General features: G+C 35.2%; 2 protein-coding genes across 2 annotated transcripts; both read left to right on the top strand.

The window, feature by feature from the left end:
- LOC109224971 (probable calcium-binding protein CML13) lies at positions 1,912-6,300 on the top strand. The gene is made up of 2 exons (XM_019389552.1): positions 1,912-2,507; positions 5,961-6,300. Exon 1 carries the CDS (start codon positions 2,055-2,057, stop codon positions 2,496-2,498), a length of 444 nt encoding a protein of 147 aa, XP_019245097.1. The 5' UTR covers positions 1,912-2,054; the 3' UTR covers positions 2,499-2,507; positions 5,961-6,300.
- LOC109224970 (40S ribosomal protein S13) lies at positions 9,042-13,390 on the top strand. The gene is made up of 5 exons (XM_019389551.1): positions 9,042-9,165; positions 9,239-9,311; positions 9,399-9,537; positions 9,880-10,066; positions 13,009-13,390. Exons 1-5 carry the CDS (start codon positions 9,143-9,145, stop codon positions 13,040-13,042), a joined length of 456 nt encoding a protein of 151 aa, XP_019245096.1. The 5' UTR covers positions 9,042-9,142; the 3' UTR covers positions 13,043-13,390.

Raw genomic sequence — 14,859 nt, 5'->3', positions numbered from 1 at the left:
AACATGGTGTTTGCGAGATAACTTGCTCAATCATTTGATTTAGAGCATAATTTCCAGATTTTTTATTCAAGATAGTTTATCTTGATAAGTTGGTTTACATCACAACGGGTTTAGCAAGATGACTTATTGAGTGCCTCCACTTAATAGCTAAACTATTGCTTATGACAACAAAGTTATATATCAGTTTGATATACATTATATACGAAAGTATATTATTTTCTCCCCTCACAAGTGGTTTCAGGGTAAGGAACCAAATAATTCCATCTTATTATTATTGATGTGCGGTGTATATTTTGATTAACACCATAACGCACAAAGATGGATTCTCAAAGTTGAGGAAACAAGTTAGTTTTTCTAACATGAGGGGGAGACAAGATAAACAGTTGAGAAAAAGTTACGTGTAATGAATTATCATGTGTACATCTAAGATCCTCGAATAAGATATGAACTTGAAGTTCATAAAAGGATAATTCATTTGCAATATATTGCAAAGCATGCCAAACGCATTTGTTGACCCAAATAAAGTAACTATATTCTCATTGCAAATGCTCCTATTAAGTCCTAAAAGGACAAAGTCTATAGTACGCTTAAAGCGTATAGACAATCGGTTTCAAATAAACTTCTTGATAAAGAAGATGAGCAAATGATCAAAATGATCATAATAAAGGAGGCAAGTGATCTAGAAGATCACATGACATAACACTTCATAAAATCTCATGAGAGATTCATGTACCTGAATATTATGAATGAAGAGATCTCTATGTTATGTCTTTATGAAAAAATATTGAAATTGATATAAAATGCTTGTCGACGACATTGATAATAACGCTAAATATATATATATATATATATATATATATATATATATATATATATATATATATATATATATATATATATATATGAGGATCTTAAGTCAAGAGAAACAATTCAAGTAGAATTGGTTTCATATGAAAGACATGTTGTTTTGGACCTACACGTCAAACACCTGAAATTATAAAGTCAATGATATGTGCAATCAGTTTTGGATATCTTATATGTCTAGCATGACATGGAAACTTGATATGCACCTAAAGTCTCTTTAGATGGCTTATATGACTTAACTTATATGACAATCCATGAAGGATTTTAGTTGCTTGAAGCATNATTACAATTCTTTGATCTTGAAGTACCACATCCTAAGTGCAATTTGTGTACATATGTATCTTGCTATAACTATAAGCATGATGATAACGAGAATACCTCTATGGAGATATTGAACAACATTCCACGACATTATATGAAGATGTTATATATCTATCAAGAATGATGATTTCAAGGTGCAATATATTCATTCAAGTTAATATGGCTAATTTGTTTATCAAATCTCTACCAACGATTTTTTGAAGCTGGTGCACAAGATTGGAATACAAATGCTTAAAGATGTGAATTGATGCTCTCATTAGGGGTAGTTAATACGCGTTGTACTCTTTTTTCCCTTACAAGGTTTTGTCCCACTGGGTTTTCCTTGCAAGGTTTTTAACGAGGCAACCAAAAGGCGTATTGTTAGATATGTGTACTCTTTTTCCTTTACTAGAATTTTTTTTCCCACTGGGTTTTATTTTAGTTAAGGTTTTAAAGAGGCACATTATCTGTTGAATAGACATTCAAGGGGGAGTGTTATAAATAGAATTCTATTTATGGTGAATGTCCATATTCAGAGATTCTAGGGTTTATTACTTGGTGGCTAAGTCAACCTCTCCCTATAAATAGAGGGTTCTATTCCATTATAATTCATCCCAAAAATCAATAAGAATTATCTCTCTCTACTTTTCTCTGCAATACTCTTCTTCTTTTATTGTTTCATAACAGAATTAATAATAACAAGCTAATACATATACTATTATTTTCCCTAATACAGGCAACCAACATGCTTATGAGCTTTCAAAAATAAGTGAAACGCCCCTCAAGTTTTTTATGCCCACAAATTTGAATCCCCATTTCGTCTTGACAAAATCCACAGAGAAAGAGAAACATAGGAGAAAAGCAAAGAGAGAGAGAGAAGGCAAATAGCCATGGTGAAAGATCTGAGCAACGATCAAATATCCTCCATGAAGGAGGCATTCACTCTCTTTGACACCGACGGCGACGGCAAAATCGCTCCATCGGAGCTAGGGATCCTAATGAGATCACTCGGTGGTAACCCGACCCAAGCCCAACTCAAATCAATAATCGCCGAGGAAAAACTCACTGCGCCGTTCGATTTCAACCGATTTTTAGATCTCATGTCAAAACACCTCAAACCGGAGCCATTTGATCGCCAATTGCGCGACGCGTTCAAGGTCCTTGATAAAGACGGCACTGGTTTCGTCGTCGTTTCGGATCTAAAGCATATTTTAACGAGTATTGGGGAGAAGCTTGAACCTGCGGAATTTGATGAGTGGATCCGAGAAGTTGATGTTGGATCCGATGGGAAGATCCGGTATGAGGATTTCATTGCTAGGATGGTTGCCAAGTGATTTTTGCATGTGAGTCCTTCTATCTTTTAGCATTTGATGAAAACCCCCCTGAAAGTTTTATACTTTGAGTTTGTTCCAGTATTTTGTTTAAGCTTATTACTCATGTTGTTTGCGTGGGTTATGTATACCAGTTTGTGTAAAATCAACACTTAATGTACTCGTTAACGTTCGTGCTTCACATTATTGTTTCTGAAGAAATACAAAACATAAATGATATCTTCGATGATTAGAATCGATGTTATCTTTGCATAATTAAGACCTTCGTTGTTGTGCTGGTAAGTGGTACCTACTCTGCACTTTCATATCCGGAAAGCAAAAAGATAGAGGAAATAAGTGTTAACGTACTTGTGCTGGCTAAAGGATGCATGTACTCGGTAGAATAGTCAAGAAGCATGCAAGCTAGCTCCGAGACTACCCGTATCCTGAAAGAAGAGTGTGACAACTAGATGAGCCTGAACTAAACTTCTCTTGATCATAGGTCTTTTGAACTATGAGGTGCAAGTTGTATAACGTAAACCCCCCCACCCCCCCCCCTCCAAACCCCCCTTTTTTTCTCCTATATCCATCTTTCCCCTTATAGGATTGATTGTCAATGGCCACTTTAGTATTAATATTTCATGTCGAAACATATTCTGTGTCAAAAATCTTTGGGAGCCAAAGTTAGTAGTTGATTCCTTAAGTATGGAGCCAAACTTGTTAGTTAATTCCTTAAGTATTCCTTTCTAATATTGGGCATTGTTTAAAATGAAAGAGGTGGATAGATGGGTGATCTTGGGATAGCCTTCTTGTGTGTTTTGAGCGAATGAGAATATGGCTAACTTTTAATGATAAGCATCAATTTGGATCTCTCGAGGTTATTCATTTTAGTCAAGTTGGAAAATGGAGAGATGAGCTTCATCTTAAGAGTTGCATCGTTATCCTTCTGCTCATGTGATGTTGCGACATGAACCTAGAATGACGTTCTCCTTAATACATATGCACTTCTTTTGTTGTGCGTGAACATTAAGAGAACAACTTTAGATAGTATGCATCTGTTTGGTTTTTTTGAAGTTTTACATATTAGTGAAGAGGGAAAATTTAGCGTGTGAGGAGGCTTCATCCTTTTTTTTTTGATAAGGTAAAGAGAGGAGGCTTCACCCTATGAGCTGCATGGTTTTCCTGCAACTCATGTGGCTTAGTTATATGAAGCTAGAGTGATGTTCTCCTTAATACATCTGAAATTTAATATGTTGTATGTGGACGTTAAGGGAACCACAATTTGTTTTTTTTTTCTTTTAAAAAAAAAAAAGAAGAACAATAACTTTAAATTGCTTCTACTTGAATCTTTTAAGGTTATGCATTTTAGTAAAGAGAGAATATGGTGAATGTTGAAGCTTCACCTGTGAGTTGCGTGGTTCTCCATAGTATTTTTGCAAGTTCATTTGTTACTTGTGAATGCTAAGGAAACATCAAGACTGCAACCTACTTATGATGTGCTTTTACTGCCACAGCTTTTAGAGGTCTTTGGTCTTCCAGATCAGTAACTCCAAGGAAATCATAATACTAGTTTCTATTGCACAGTGAAGTGGAGATTCTTAGAAGATGGAAAGAATTGTTTTGTTGTCCAGCATTTCCTCTGGAACTAGTGATTTACTTTAAGATCTGTATCTAGGATTTGTAGTAAAATGGTAGCACTTGGTTTATAGAACTAGAACATTTAATTAGAGTGACAGTAAAAGCACAAGGTTTGTGCCCCTTTGTATGGTGGAATAATTTTGATTTTGGTGAGTTAGAGAAGGTGTATGTATATGGGTCTTGCAAGATAGTAGCTGATCAGGTTTAGGTTGAAGAGGCTCAAAACTTTTTTGATATAACTTCCTTTTGATATGCCATAAATTTAAAAATCATCAAAGTTGCTCTTGCTTGGAAAGTTTTTTGTTCATTATGAAGAGGAGATTCACTTTTTGACATTTTCAGGAGAGCAGAATGGTTTAAATTGAGGGTTTCTACATAAAACATTTTTTTTTAGGGGGGGGGGGGGGGTGGGGGGGGTAGAGGATTTCAGAAAGTCTTTCTCTCTAAATATGTATTTATCTTCAGTCGTAGGCTGAGAGAGTAAATGTGATGTGTGTTGGTTTTTGCAATGAAACTAAATGCAGATCTGGAGGTTGTTGGTGAACTTACAATCCTCTGATCTTGTTTTTTGAAGTCACAACCTTATCATTTTTTTAAAAAATCAAGTCACAACTCTGAGAAGTAATTCATTTAAGTGATTAATAATCGGCTTGCTAAGCACTCACTGGGGTTAGGCGCATTAATGATGTGTGGTTTAACTTTGATGAGCCGAAAAAATGCATTTGAAATAACAAAAATATAAGTAGTGATAAAGTTGGAAACTGGAATTAGAAGGATATAACCACTGTTCTGTACTTCTGTAAAAGGTCCCTTAAATTGCATTGTTTAAAAGAAAATTTATTAGAGGCTCTATGATTGACCAATTGAGTTACACCAAAACACTATTGGTAATCCTTTATAATTTGCATAGATTATAGTCGAGGTGCTCGCAAGTTAGTCCAAACTCCGTTGTTATTAAAACAAATAGTATAGATTATAGTCAAGTCAAATATAACTATAAGCCAACAAAAGTATGTTCTGGTGGTCGATGAAGTGGGACGAAAACCATTGTAGACCAGGGTTCAAAGAATGCTTGATGATTTCGTTTCATCTGCTTGCATTGGTGGCAGAGTTACCCATTAGAGATAGCAAGTACCCTACAGAATAGTCAAGGTATGATCGAGCTGGCTCGGACATCACCACTGTTAAAAAAAAGTCTAAGATAATTTCTGGGTTCTGAGAAATAGACAAAATGTAAGGCATACAACTAATTTCATAGTTATAACTGAGTAAATGCTGCCTCCAAATTGCTTAACTTGACCACAATATTTGATGTTGGGAGGTTGGTTATGATCATGACCTTTATTTCCTGTAGCCTACTATATTTAACAATAAGAATAAACTTAAGAGGGAAAGGAAGTGAGTTCTTTGCTGATTTTAAGACGCATATGTAAGACGTTAAAAGAGATGGCATTTATTCATTTGTGTTGTGTTGTCAACGCATTGCGATGTTTTGGAAAAGCAGAAGATTCATCTTGCTAGGATAAGAAGTATTTTGTGGTTGAGATTATAATCCACCTTTAATTTAGGATATCACCTGTAAGAGAATTAACTTTCCTCCCAGTGTGTGGGACGCTTAATTATCCCTATGGGATTAAACATGGTTCAAACTATGTTCATGTTACAACAGTTTCCAGGAGGAGCCTAGTGAATTTTGCCGTAAACTTGAAAAGCTTTTCAAGAACTTGGTTAACCCTTGTTGTAATACAATTTCAATTGATACAACTAATATCATATTTAATTTTGATCACTAATAGGATTGGGTGAAATATTTCAACTTTACTGATTTTTCTTATTTTTCACATGCAGGTGAGTTGCATCTTTGGCTATATTATTCATAGCATGAAAGAAGACCTGACCTTTCCCCTCGGTAGCTTAGCCTTTTTATTTGCATGTTTCATTGTACCCCATTAACCATTTTCCTAATTGTTGATTTTACTGTTTTCTTCTGTTGCACTGTCATTGAACAATTCTTGGTTCAAGTCTTTGGTTTGTATCCTGTATTTTGGTTTTCATCATTCTGAAACATCTTGTAGAACGTAGAGGTACTTGAGGAATACATTTGCTTCTTGCAATGTTGAACCAATTGTGTATAGCACAGTTGCTTTGTATCTTTTATCTCAATGCGTCAATACTTCTACTTGCTGTAGTGGAATCTCTTGGCCATTATTAATTCCTAACTTCAGCCATGATCAATTATGTGTTTATTGATGCAGCAATCTACTTGTAACATTAAGAAAAAAAGAAAGGAATCTGTTTTGAGACTAAACATCCCTTGTTTGTGGTTGTATGCTTTATCCACTCGTTTTTGACAAAAAGAGTTCTCCTACTTTTGAAATTGAAAATCGCGGGTCTAAAGTTGGGGACTGTCAAGCCTAACTTCAAATCTGAATATTTGAAGTTGACAATCTCCAACGCCAGGCACGTATATCTGAAGTTTGAAACTTCAAGATCAAATGTCTAAGCTTGAGAATTATTCACATCCTACCAAAAATACAAATAGGAAGATTGCAACCAAATTTGTTCGATAGTGATTTGTTAGCAATTACTTGATAACTAACATCAAGTCATCAAGTATGTTCAAGCTTAACTAAGTGGGACAAAAGCAATGATAACAGACAACTTTTAAGAAAAGTACTTATACAATATAAAAACGTTCGAGAATATTATTGAAATAAATTCGTATTTTGGGTCAAGTTAAGAAAAAGAGAAGTTTGGATAGATAATGATAACTAAAAGATATTAATGGGCTAACAAGGAACAATAATCTGTTCAACAACAAAAAGACCACATACCAGTCCACAATGTGATTGCCAGGGCAATGGAATATCACTATGTGGCAAAAAAACAATTCGCAACGGCAGTGGACTACCATCCAGGTAAAGTGGGAACCCCCCTGACAGAGGTGCATACAGGCTCAACACTAATAGCTCCTCCTTTGGGAACCCAGGAACAAGGGACATAGGGGGGGTTAGGGGGAGTTATCAGGGACCACATGGGTGATTGGGTTGTTGGCTTCATGAAAGGCTTTCCCAGCATTACTAATAACATGACTGAATTAAATGCTTTATTTTAAAGCCTTATAATAGCTATGGAACACAAACTGACTCCTCTTATCATTAACACTGATTCAATGGAAGTAACTAAGATGTTACAGGCTGGGTCATTTGCCTTATAACCCTATTATAACTGAATGAATGTCATTGGTGGCTTGACATGTCATTGATGGCTCGACTAGGGAATTCAGTCATCAGCCATAGCTTTAGGGAGCAGAACCAGGTGGCAGACCTTCTAGCTAAAAAGAAGCTTTTTGACAACACATAAATTCTGGTGATTTCTTCGATATTTGCTAATGATGCAATATGGACAAACATCCTAAGAACTACATTTAGTAGAAAAATGCGGTATGTAATATTAATGATACTTTAACCAACAATGCTGGCCAAATATGGTTGGTTTGTGACTATTTTGGAATTTTAAGTAATAAGTATTTGTTTTTACCAACAAAAAAAAAAGATATTAATGGGCAATAATGCCTTATTGAGCAATCATTTGTGGTATGAGGTGAAACACAATGATTAATGGGAGTTAAAAGGATGAGGGAGGAGGAAAGAGGAGGGTAATTGTTTGCAATAAAATTTTGACATACGTCAAAAATTGTAATCACAAACATAAAAGATAGTAATTTTATTGATGAGTCTTTGTGGGTACAAAGTTGTTTGTTACTTTGATTCTTCTTTCTAGATCGTTTTCCGTGATTCGAGGACTTAACCAGCATATTTGTCGAACGTAGGATGATGCGAACTTGCTTAGAATATATTTGATAAAAGGAAGAACATCCATTGATCACTTTGGCGGCTTTGAGAAAGACAATATTTGGTGTCTTTGATCTCTCTGTGAATATTCCTTGAATTTTTATGGAATTTCAAGATGCTTTCAAAGGGAATATGTAGCCCATTTTATAAACTAGGATTTTTAGTAGAGTAGCCTCCAAGCTAGGGTTTCAAGCAGAGTAGCCTCCAAAAAACCCTAACAGACTCTGCTTGTAGTATTTTAAATTTAGGGCTTAACCCAAATTTTATATGAATTTGATCCGATAAAATTTTGATGTCTACAAATGCCCCCTACTTCAAGGCTTGTCGGGATGGGAGAAGGGGGGGGGGGGTTAGATTTCTCAGCAAAGAAGATACCATATTCTTTTCATCGTGAGGGAAGAGATGAAGTGCAAATTTGGTCCCACCGGACCTTCCAATTTGTTTGCAATAAAATTTCGATATGCGTCAAAAATTGCCATCACAAACATAAAAGATGAGTAATTTTATTGATGAGTCTCTATAGGTATCTGTTTGTTCCCTTGATTTTTCACTCTAGATCATTCTCTGTGATTTGAGTGCTTAACGTATTTCTCCATGAAAAGAAAGAACATCCGTTGATCACTTCGGCGACTTTGAGAAAGATAATATTTGATATTTTTGATCTCTTGGGGAATATTTCATGAATTTTTATGGAATTTCGAGATGCTTTCAAAGGGAATATATGGACCCTTTTATAGGTGACTAAGGTTTTTAGTAGAGTAGCCTCCAAGCTAGAGTTTCAAGTAGAGTAGCCTCCAAGAAATCCTAACAAACTCTACTTGTAGTATCTTAAATTTAGGACTTAGTCTGAATTTCATATGAATTTGATCCGATAAAATTTTGATGTCTACAGTATTCAAAATCTTTTTTCGTTAATCTTAGAAAGGTTATTTTTGCACAAATTCCTTAAATGGAGACAAAACTTAAATAACGGCGCAAAACTGTCCTATTTGTGCAAATGTTGGGATATGTTTTGGATGGGTCAAAAACTGGACCCAGGATTTCTGGCCCAATCCCTTGGAACGTGCAACATCCTCTTCTTTCATAAACCCTAGTTAACTGTGGTGGAACCTACGGTTTGTCAACTTCCTTCAACCGTAGCTACAATCTGCAGCACATTTCACTCACATCTTCACCATGGGTCGTATGCACAGTCGCGGGTTCGTTTCTTTTCTCCATATTTCTACTTAAATTATCACTCTAATTTTCTCATTTGCGTTTTTGTGGTTTCAGTAAAGGTATATCAGCTTCAGCTCTTCCTTATAAGAGAACTCCTCCCAGTTGGCTTAAGATCTCCGCTCCAGATGTAATTCATCTACTTTTTTTTTTTTAAATATTGAAACAAGTTAGTATATTGACATTCGTATATGATTATGTTTCCATAAATTTTTAGGTTGAGGATAATATCTGCAAATTTGCAAAAAAAGGATTGACACCTTCACAAATTGGTGTGATCCTTCGTGATTCTCACGGAATTGCCCAAGTCAAGAGTGTCACTGGTAGCAAGATTTTGCGTATCCTCAAGGCTCACGGTATTTACCTTTTTCATTTATCTTTTTTTAAATTATTAGGGCTGCAAGAAATTCAACTGCAATTAAATTTCGGGAAAATCTGGTTTAACATATCAATTAATTATCTATTTGGACGAAATGTGCCCCAATAGAGTGGTATATGTGTATGTGTAAAATCCAATGTGCCACTAAACTTCGGTAAAATCTGGTTTAACATATCAATTACTACTTCTCTCGATTTGAACAAAATGTGCCCCAATGGAGTGAAGTGTATAAATAGTTCGTATTGACAGCTCCAACCAGCTTGGAATCAAGGCGCAGTTGATTTATTTAACATGTGAAATATTTTGGGCAATTGGATAGGGCTTGCTCCCGAGATTCCAGAGGATCTATACCACCTAATTAAGAAGGCAGTAGCCATCAGGAAGCATTTGGAGAGGAACAGAAAGGACAAGGATTCCAAGTTCCGCTTGATTTTGGTGGAGAGTAGGATTCACCGCTTGGCTCGCTATTACAAGAAGACTAAGAAGCTTCCACCAGTCTGGAAATAGTAAGCAATTCTCTCTCTTCCTCTCTTGACAATTTTACTTGTAAAAAGCTACTTGTCCAGAAAATCTGTGTCCAAAATATCCAGAACAATCTTTTAAGTCCACTATACCCTTTTGTGGGGAGAGTGAGTCAAAGTTTTAAATTTCTATCTCTTATTGTCAAATCACTTAAAAAGTAAAAAAAAAGTACTACTCCCTCCGTTCCAATTTATGTGAACCTGTTTGACTGGGCACGGAGTTTAAGAAACAATGAAGACTCTTGGAATATGTGGTCCTAAACAAGTCAAAAAGGGGCCCAGAGTATTTGTGTGGTATAAAAGCTTCTCGTTAAGGGTAGAATTGTAAGTTTAAGCTAAATTATTACCAAATTTAGAAAGGGGTCATTCTTTTGGAACGGACCAAAAAGAAAATTGGTTCACAGAAACTGTAACAGAGGGAGTATAAACTAAAAAGCTCCTATACTATGGGTGAAACCACTAGAAATGACTATTTGCTTTCTTTTAACTCTATTTTTTCACATCCCTACTTTCTTATATTTCCTTAAGATAAATAATATATTTGTTTTCTTATTAATTGTTTAATTACCAAATATAACTTTTTTTTCTCTTTATTAGGCTATATATAACATATCAACAAAAAAAAGTTAGTTTCAAAATATTTTGACAAGGTTAGTCATGGGTCAATTTGGGCTAAAAATCAGCCAACTTTTAGATGTGCTGAATTCTGCGGGTGAAAATGAGCCGAGTTAATAAATGGACGGGTCAATAACCAATCCAAACTTGGGCAGGTTGGTGGGTCATTTTTCCATGGGCTAATTTTGCCGCTCCCTATTATGGGACCTTTTGTATATTAAGGTTTTTCGGTGTTTTTTCTCAAAAGTTTAAACAACTATTTGAATTTAGTTTTAGATTATTCTTAAATATCATTAATCTCTAATATACTTTAATCCTAGAAGAGGGTTATTTCCTTTAGATAAATAACTTGTGGGTCATTTTTTTTAATTAAAAAACAACTCAAACGAGTATTTTACTCAAAGCACCCCGTAAGTAGTGTGAAAGAATAGGGTTAAACATATCGCATGAAATATAGTGTAAGCAATAACGTGAAAAATAGAAGTTAAAAGAAATTTTGGTCACCTTTTAGCTGACCTATTACATATACTTTTTACTTTTTACTTTTTAGGTGATATGACCATAAAGGGTGAAATTGGAAACTTAAACCCACTCTCGCCTCTTACTCCAAAAGGGTATTAATGGGCATAAAAATTCATTATGGACATTCTGGACGCAGATTTTCTAGACTAATAACCACGCCCGTTTTACTTTGCACTTCATCTAGTTGCCTCTGGAGGTCTGCAATTTTGGAAATAGTATTCCTAATTATATGTATCCTTTTAGGTTATAGTCAAGACTGGAAAAGTTTTCCTGCACAACTTTTGTGGTTATGTGCCATTGATTCTTTTTAGCTTCTGTTTGTGATTTGACTAAGGGGTTGATTTGTTTGAGTGAATCGTAGGGATAGAAAAGTAATTGATGCGGAAGACAGTACTCTATACTATTTAAAGTATACTATCTTTCTGAATTCCCTTTCTGAGTGTTTTTCGGTAACTGGCCCCTAAATTATGAGTGGCTAGCTATGGTGCATAGTTTGATAAGAAAGATAGTACTCTACATTTTTTAAAGTGTACTATCTTTCTGAATTCCCTTTGTGAGTGTTTGTGTAACTGGCCCTAAATTATGAGTGGCTAGGTTTGATGCATAGTTTGTTCCACTTGATAAAGTTTTTCTTTTTGAAGAATTGAGCTGAAACATTGATTTCTTAGTTGTGTTACGATTTCCCAAAGATATGGAGTACCTCTTAGTTTCTCCCACTTGGTAGAGATTTTTTTGAGGGGTCGAGCTGAGATGTTAGTTTTAATGTTTCTGTCACCAAATGAAGACCTCTCAATCATTTACATTTTTGACATGTTGCTAATGGGTTTGTGTTGATTATGATCCACCTGAGAGTTCCATCCTAGAACCAGTTAGCAAATGTGTTAGATTTGTGCTTGGGTTAAAACCACTTTGTTGTTACTCGAAAACTTTTAATATGACTTTTGGCACATAATATTTCACTATTTCAGCGTACTTCTGCTATAACTAACCGTTTTCCACTTAGACTATGTAGCTCTTGTCCAGGTAGTCCTTTTCGCATCCACCATCTTGGGTCAAGTAATGTTAGTTCTTATACAACTTGTTGTACCATGGCTTCTCCCAGGAACTTATATTTTGTCCTTTCCAGTTTCCATAACCTTGATGCATCGTGTAGTTCTTGAGCCACTTGTTCTTATTTGACCCAAGTAAGGTTACATTCCAAAACTAATTAGACTCGAGTAGTCCATATAGGCTATAACTTAATCGTTCAGTATGAGCTATGCTGTATAGCATCTTTGGATTGCATTGCTGCTAGACTCTCTTCCTGATCCATATACCATTTCAAATATAATCTGTTGGACGTAGGACTATTAGAACCATCTATGAAATGCTAACCTTTCCTTTATTCTCTGCTAATTAATGAGCTAGTGCCGAAATTGTCACTTTCTTGAAACAAATGTAATTTCCCTGCACTTACCAGTATCTTCTCAATGTTGTGCTGCAGGAAGTACATTAGAAGGGAAGTTGAATTTGTATTCTTGAATTGTAAATCAACTTTTTCTTAAATTTCTCGAACTTTAAACTTTAATCTTAACACTAGAATGCAGGGCACTTAAATGGGACGGAGAGATATACATTATTCTGAAATCTCTACGGACGTCGTTTATCCATTCGTTTTGTATTTTTTTTCTTTTTTCCTATCCAAGAAAGCCTTCACTACATGGTTCCAGTAGCCCAACTGATCATACAAAGTGTAATTCCTGGTTATGCTCTCCTTACCGTTGCTGATTGTGAATGTTTCTTATATGCAGTGAGTCTACAACAGCGAGTACACTTGTAGCTTAGACAGAGACATGGGATGGATTAGCTTTGAGAAATTGACCAGCTCAAGTCATCTTTATGTATTGGAATAGTTGTCAGGTCCATTTTTTGTTATTTAATTGTTCTAGTCATACTTATGGTGATAGTTTCTGGTTACTTATGGTATAGCTCTTTTTAATCAGCTCAGTCTGATAAAGAAAATGATACTTGTGGTGATAGTTCTGGATACATCTCCAAGTTTTACTAAATGTTAGGAAAAAAGCATAAAAAACCCCTTGAACTCGATCTGGATTTTGAGTTACATACCTTTACTTTGCAGTGGTCCTATTACTCCTTGAACTATTTTGAAGTGAAATTATTTAAAGTCGAAACTTATTTACTTTTTTCTTCCTTGCTTAGTAAGGCTATGGTTAATTAGGCACCTAAGATCACAAATAGAACGGGGAGCTGGCACTCTTTGAATTGCATACTAGGAGCAGCCATCTTTCAGGCAGGCGATCTTTTTGTTTCGGAAAATTTTCGACTTCTGTATAATCACGTTTAAGTTTGTAAAAATGCACAAGTCAAAGGTTAAGATTCAACTGAATTACCATTTAGGACTTCTGAATAATATTTGGTAAACATGACAACGTCAAGGTGTCACCTTAAAAGAAATGGTTCAATATGACCTTCTACGCTTTGATTAGAAGAAAATGGCTGAGCAAAGATATCTTGTATTTAATTTTTGGATTTCTTACCTGTGAAAATTAAGATCTCTTGAGATTTGACACAAAATTAAACATAAAATTGTGACAATTTTGGTTGAACAAATTTTCGAAACGTCATTGCCTTCAGCCTTCCTATACGAAATAGGAAATAATTGTTTTCTCCGAAATATTGAATCAAAAATTTCCTTTCCTATGCAAGATAGGAATAGAAAGCGTGTCAACAGGGAATGGGTACGTCATTGCTCTCAGCGTGTCCAATTGTTTTCTCCAAAATATTGAATCAAAATTTCCTTTCCTATACATGATCGGAATAGGAAAGCATGTCAATTCATTGTCTATATATATTTCTCTTTCCCCGTCTAAAGTTGCTCCTCACTATTACTACTATTCTCTCATTCTCTTCCTCTGCCCAAATTGCTCCTCACTGTTACTATTCGTTCTCTATATATTTTTGTTTCTCTGCCCAAAGTTACTCTATTCTTTCATTCTCGATATTTTCTTTCTCCGTCCAAAGTTTTTATTCTCCAATGGCTTACTCGCAGCAGAGTAGTTTCAAGAATAAAGAGATGTGGAAAAAGGAGTTGTTTGAAGAGATAAAACAAGCAAAGTTAACGTTACAAGGCCAAAGAGAAAATATAAAAAGGGCTTTGGATCTCGAAACAAAAAAAGAAATTTCATTGTTGATGTGTGAAGAATTTGATGAACAACAAATCAACAAGAAAAAACAGACATGGGAAAAGGAATTACGTGAAGAGATTGGAAAAGCCAAATTGAAGAAACGTTTAGCTACTGTGAAGTATTAACTATTTGCTAAAGATTATGACCAAGCGTCTCTAGTGTTTATTCTTATCTTACGAACGCTAATTCTGTATAGTTTAGGAGTTGTTTAATTTTTTTGAGACGATACATTGATTTGTTTATACCATGCCTTCCGTTTGTCCGGTTTTTGCACCTTTGCAGAATTTTGGTTTTTTAAATTTGTTTATTAAAGTAACAGAACCCCCAAAGAACGCTCACTGACTTTTGCAATTTTGATGTGTTCAGATCAATGCCAATCTTCACCTTCACCTTACTTTTTGTGCGCTCTCTGTCTGACTTATCTGCAGTTTTGGCACTATGAAGTTATTCAAACTT

This window comes from Nicotiana attenuata, chromosome 4, assembly GCF_001879085.1.
Source record: "Nicotiana attenuata strain UT chromosome 4, NIATTr2, whole genome shotgun sequence".
Lineage (NCBI taxonomy): Eukaryota > Viridiplantae > Streptophyta > Magnoliopsida > Solanales > Solanaceae > Nicotiana > Nicotiana attenuata.
Note: the sequence above shows the minus strand (reverse complement) of the source record. Positions and strands in the feature narration are given on the sequence as shown.

What these genes read in the sequence shown, in the direction of transcription:
- LOC109224971 (XM_019389552.1), top strand. Translation starts at nt 2,055, where the DNA reads ATGGTGAAAGATCTGAGCAACGATCAAATATCCTCCATGAAGGAGGCA.
- LOC109224970 (XM_019389551.1), top strand. Translation starts at nt 9,143, where the DNA reads ATGGGTCGTATGCACAGTCGCGG. An exon ending in GGTCGTATGCACAGTCGCGG is followed by an intron (nt 9,166 to 9,238) that starts GTTCGTTTCTTT and finishes TTGTGGTTTCAG; the next exon opens with TAAAGGTATATCAGCTTCAG. An exon ending in CTTCCACCAGTCTGGAAATA is followed by an intron (nt 10,067 to 13,008) that starts GTAAGCAATTCT and finishes TCTTATATGCAG; the next exon opens with TGAGTCTACAACAGCGAGTA.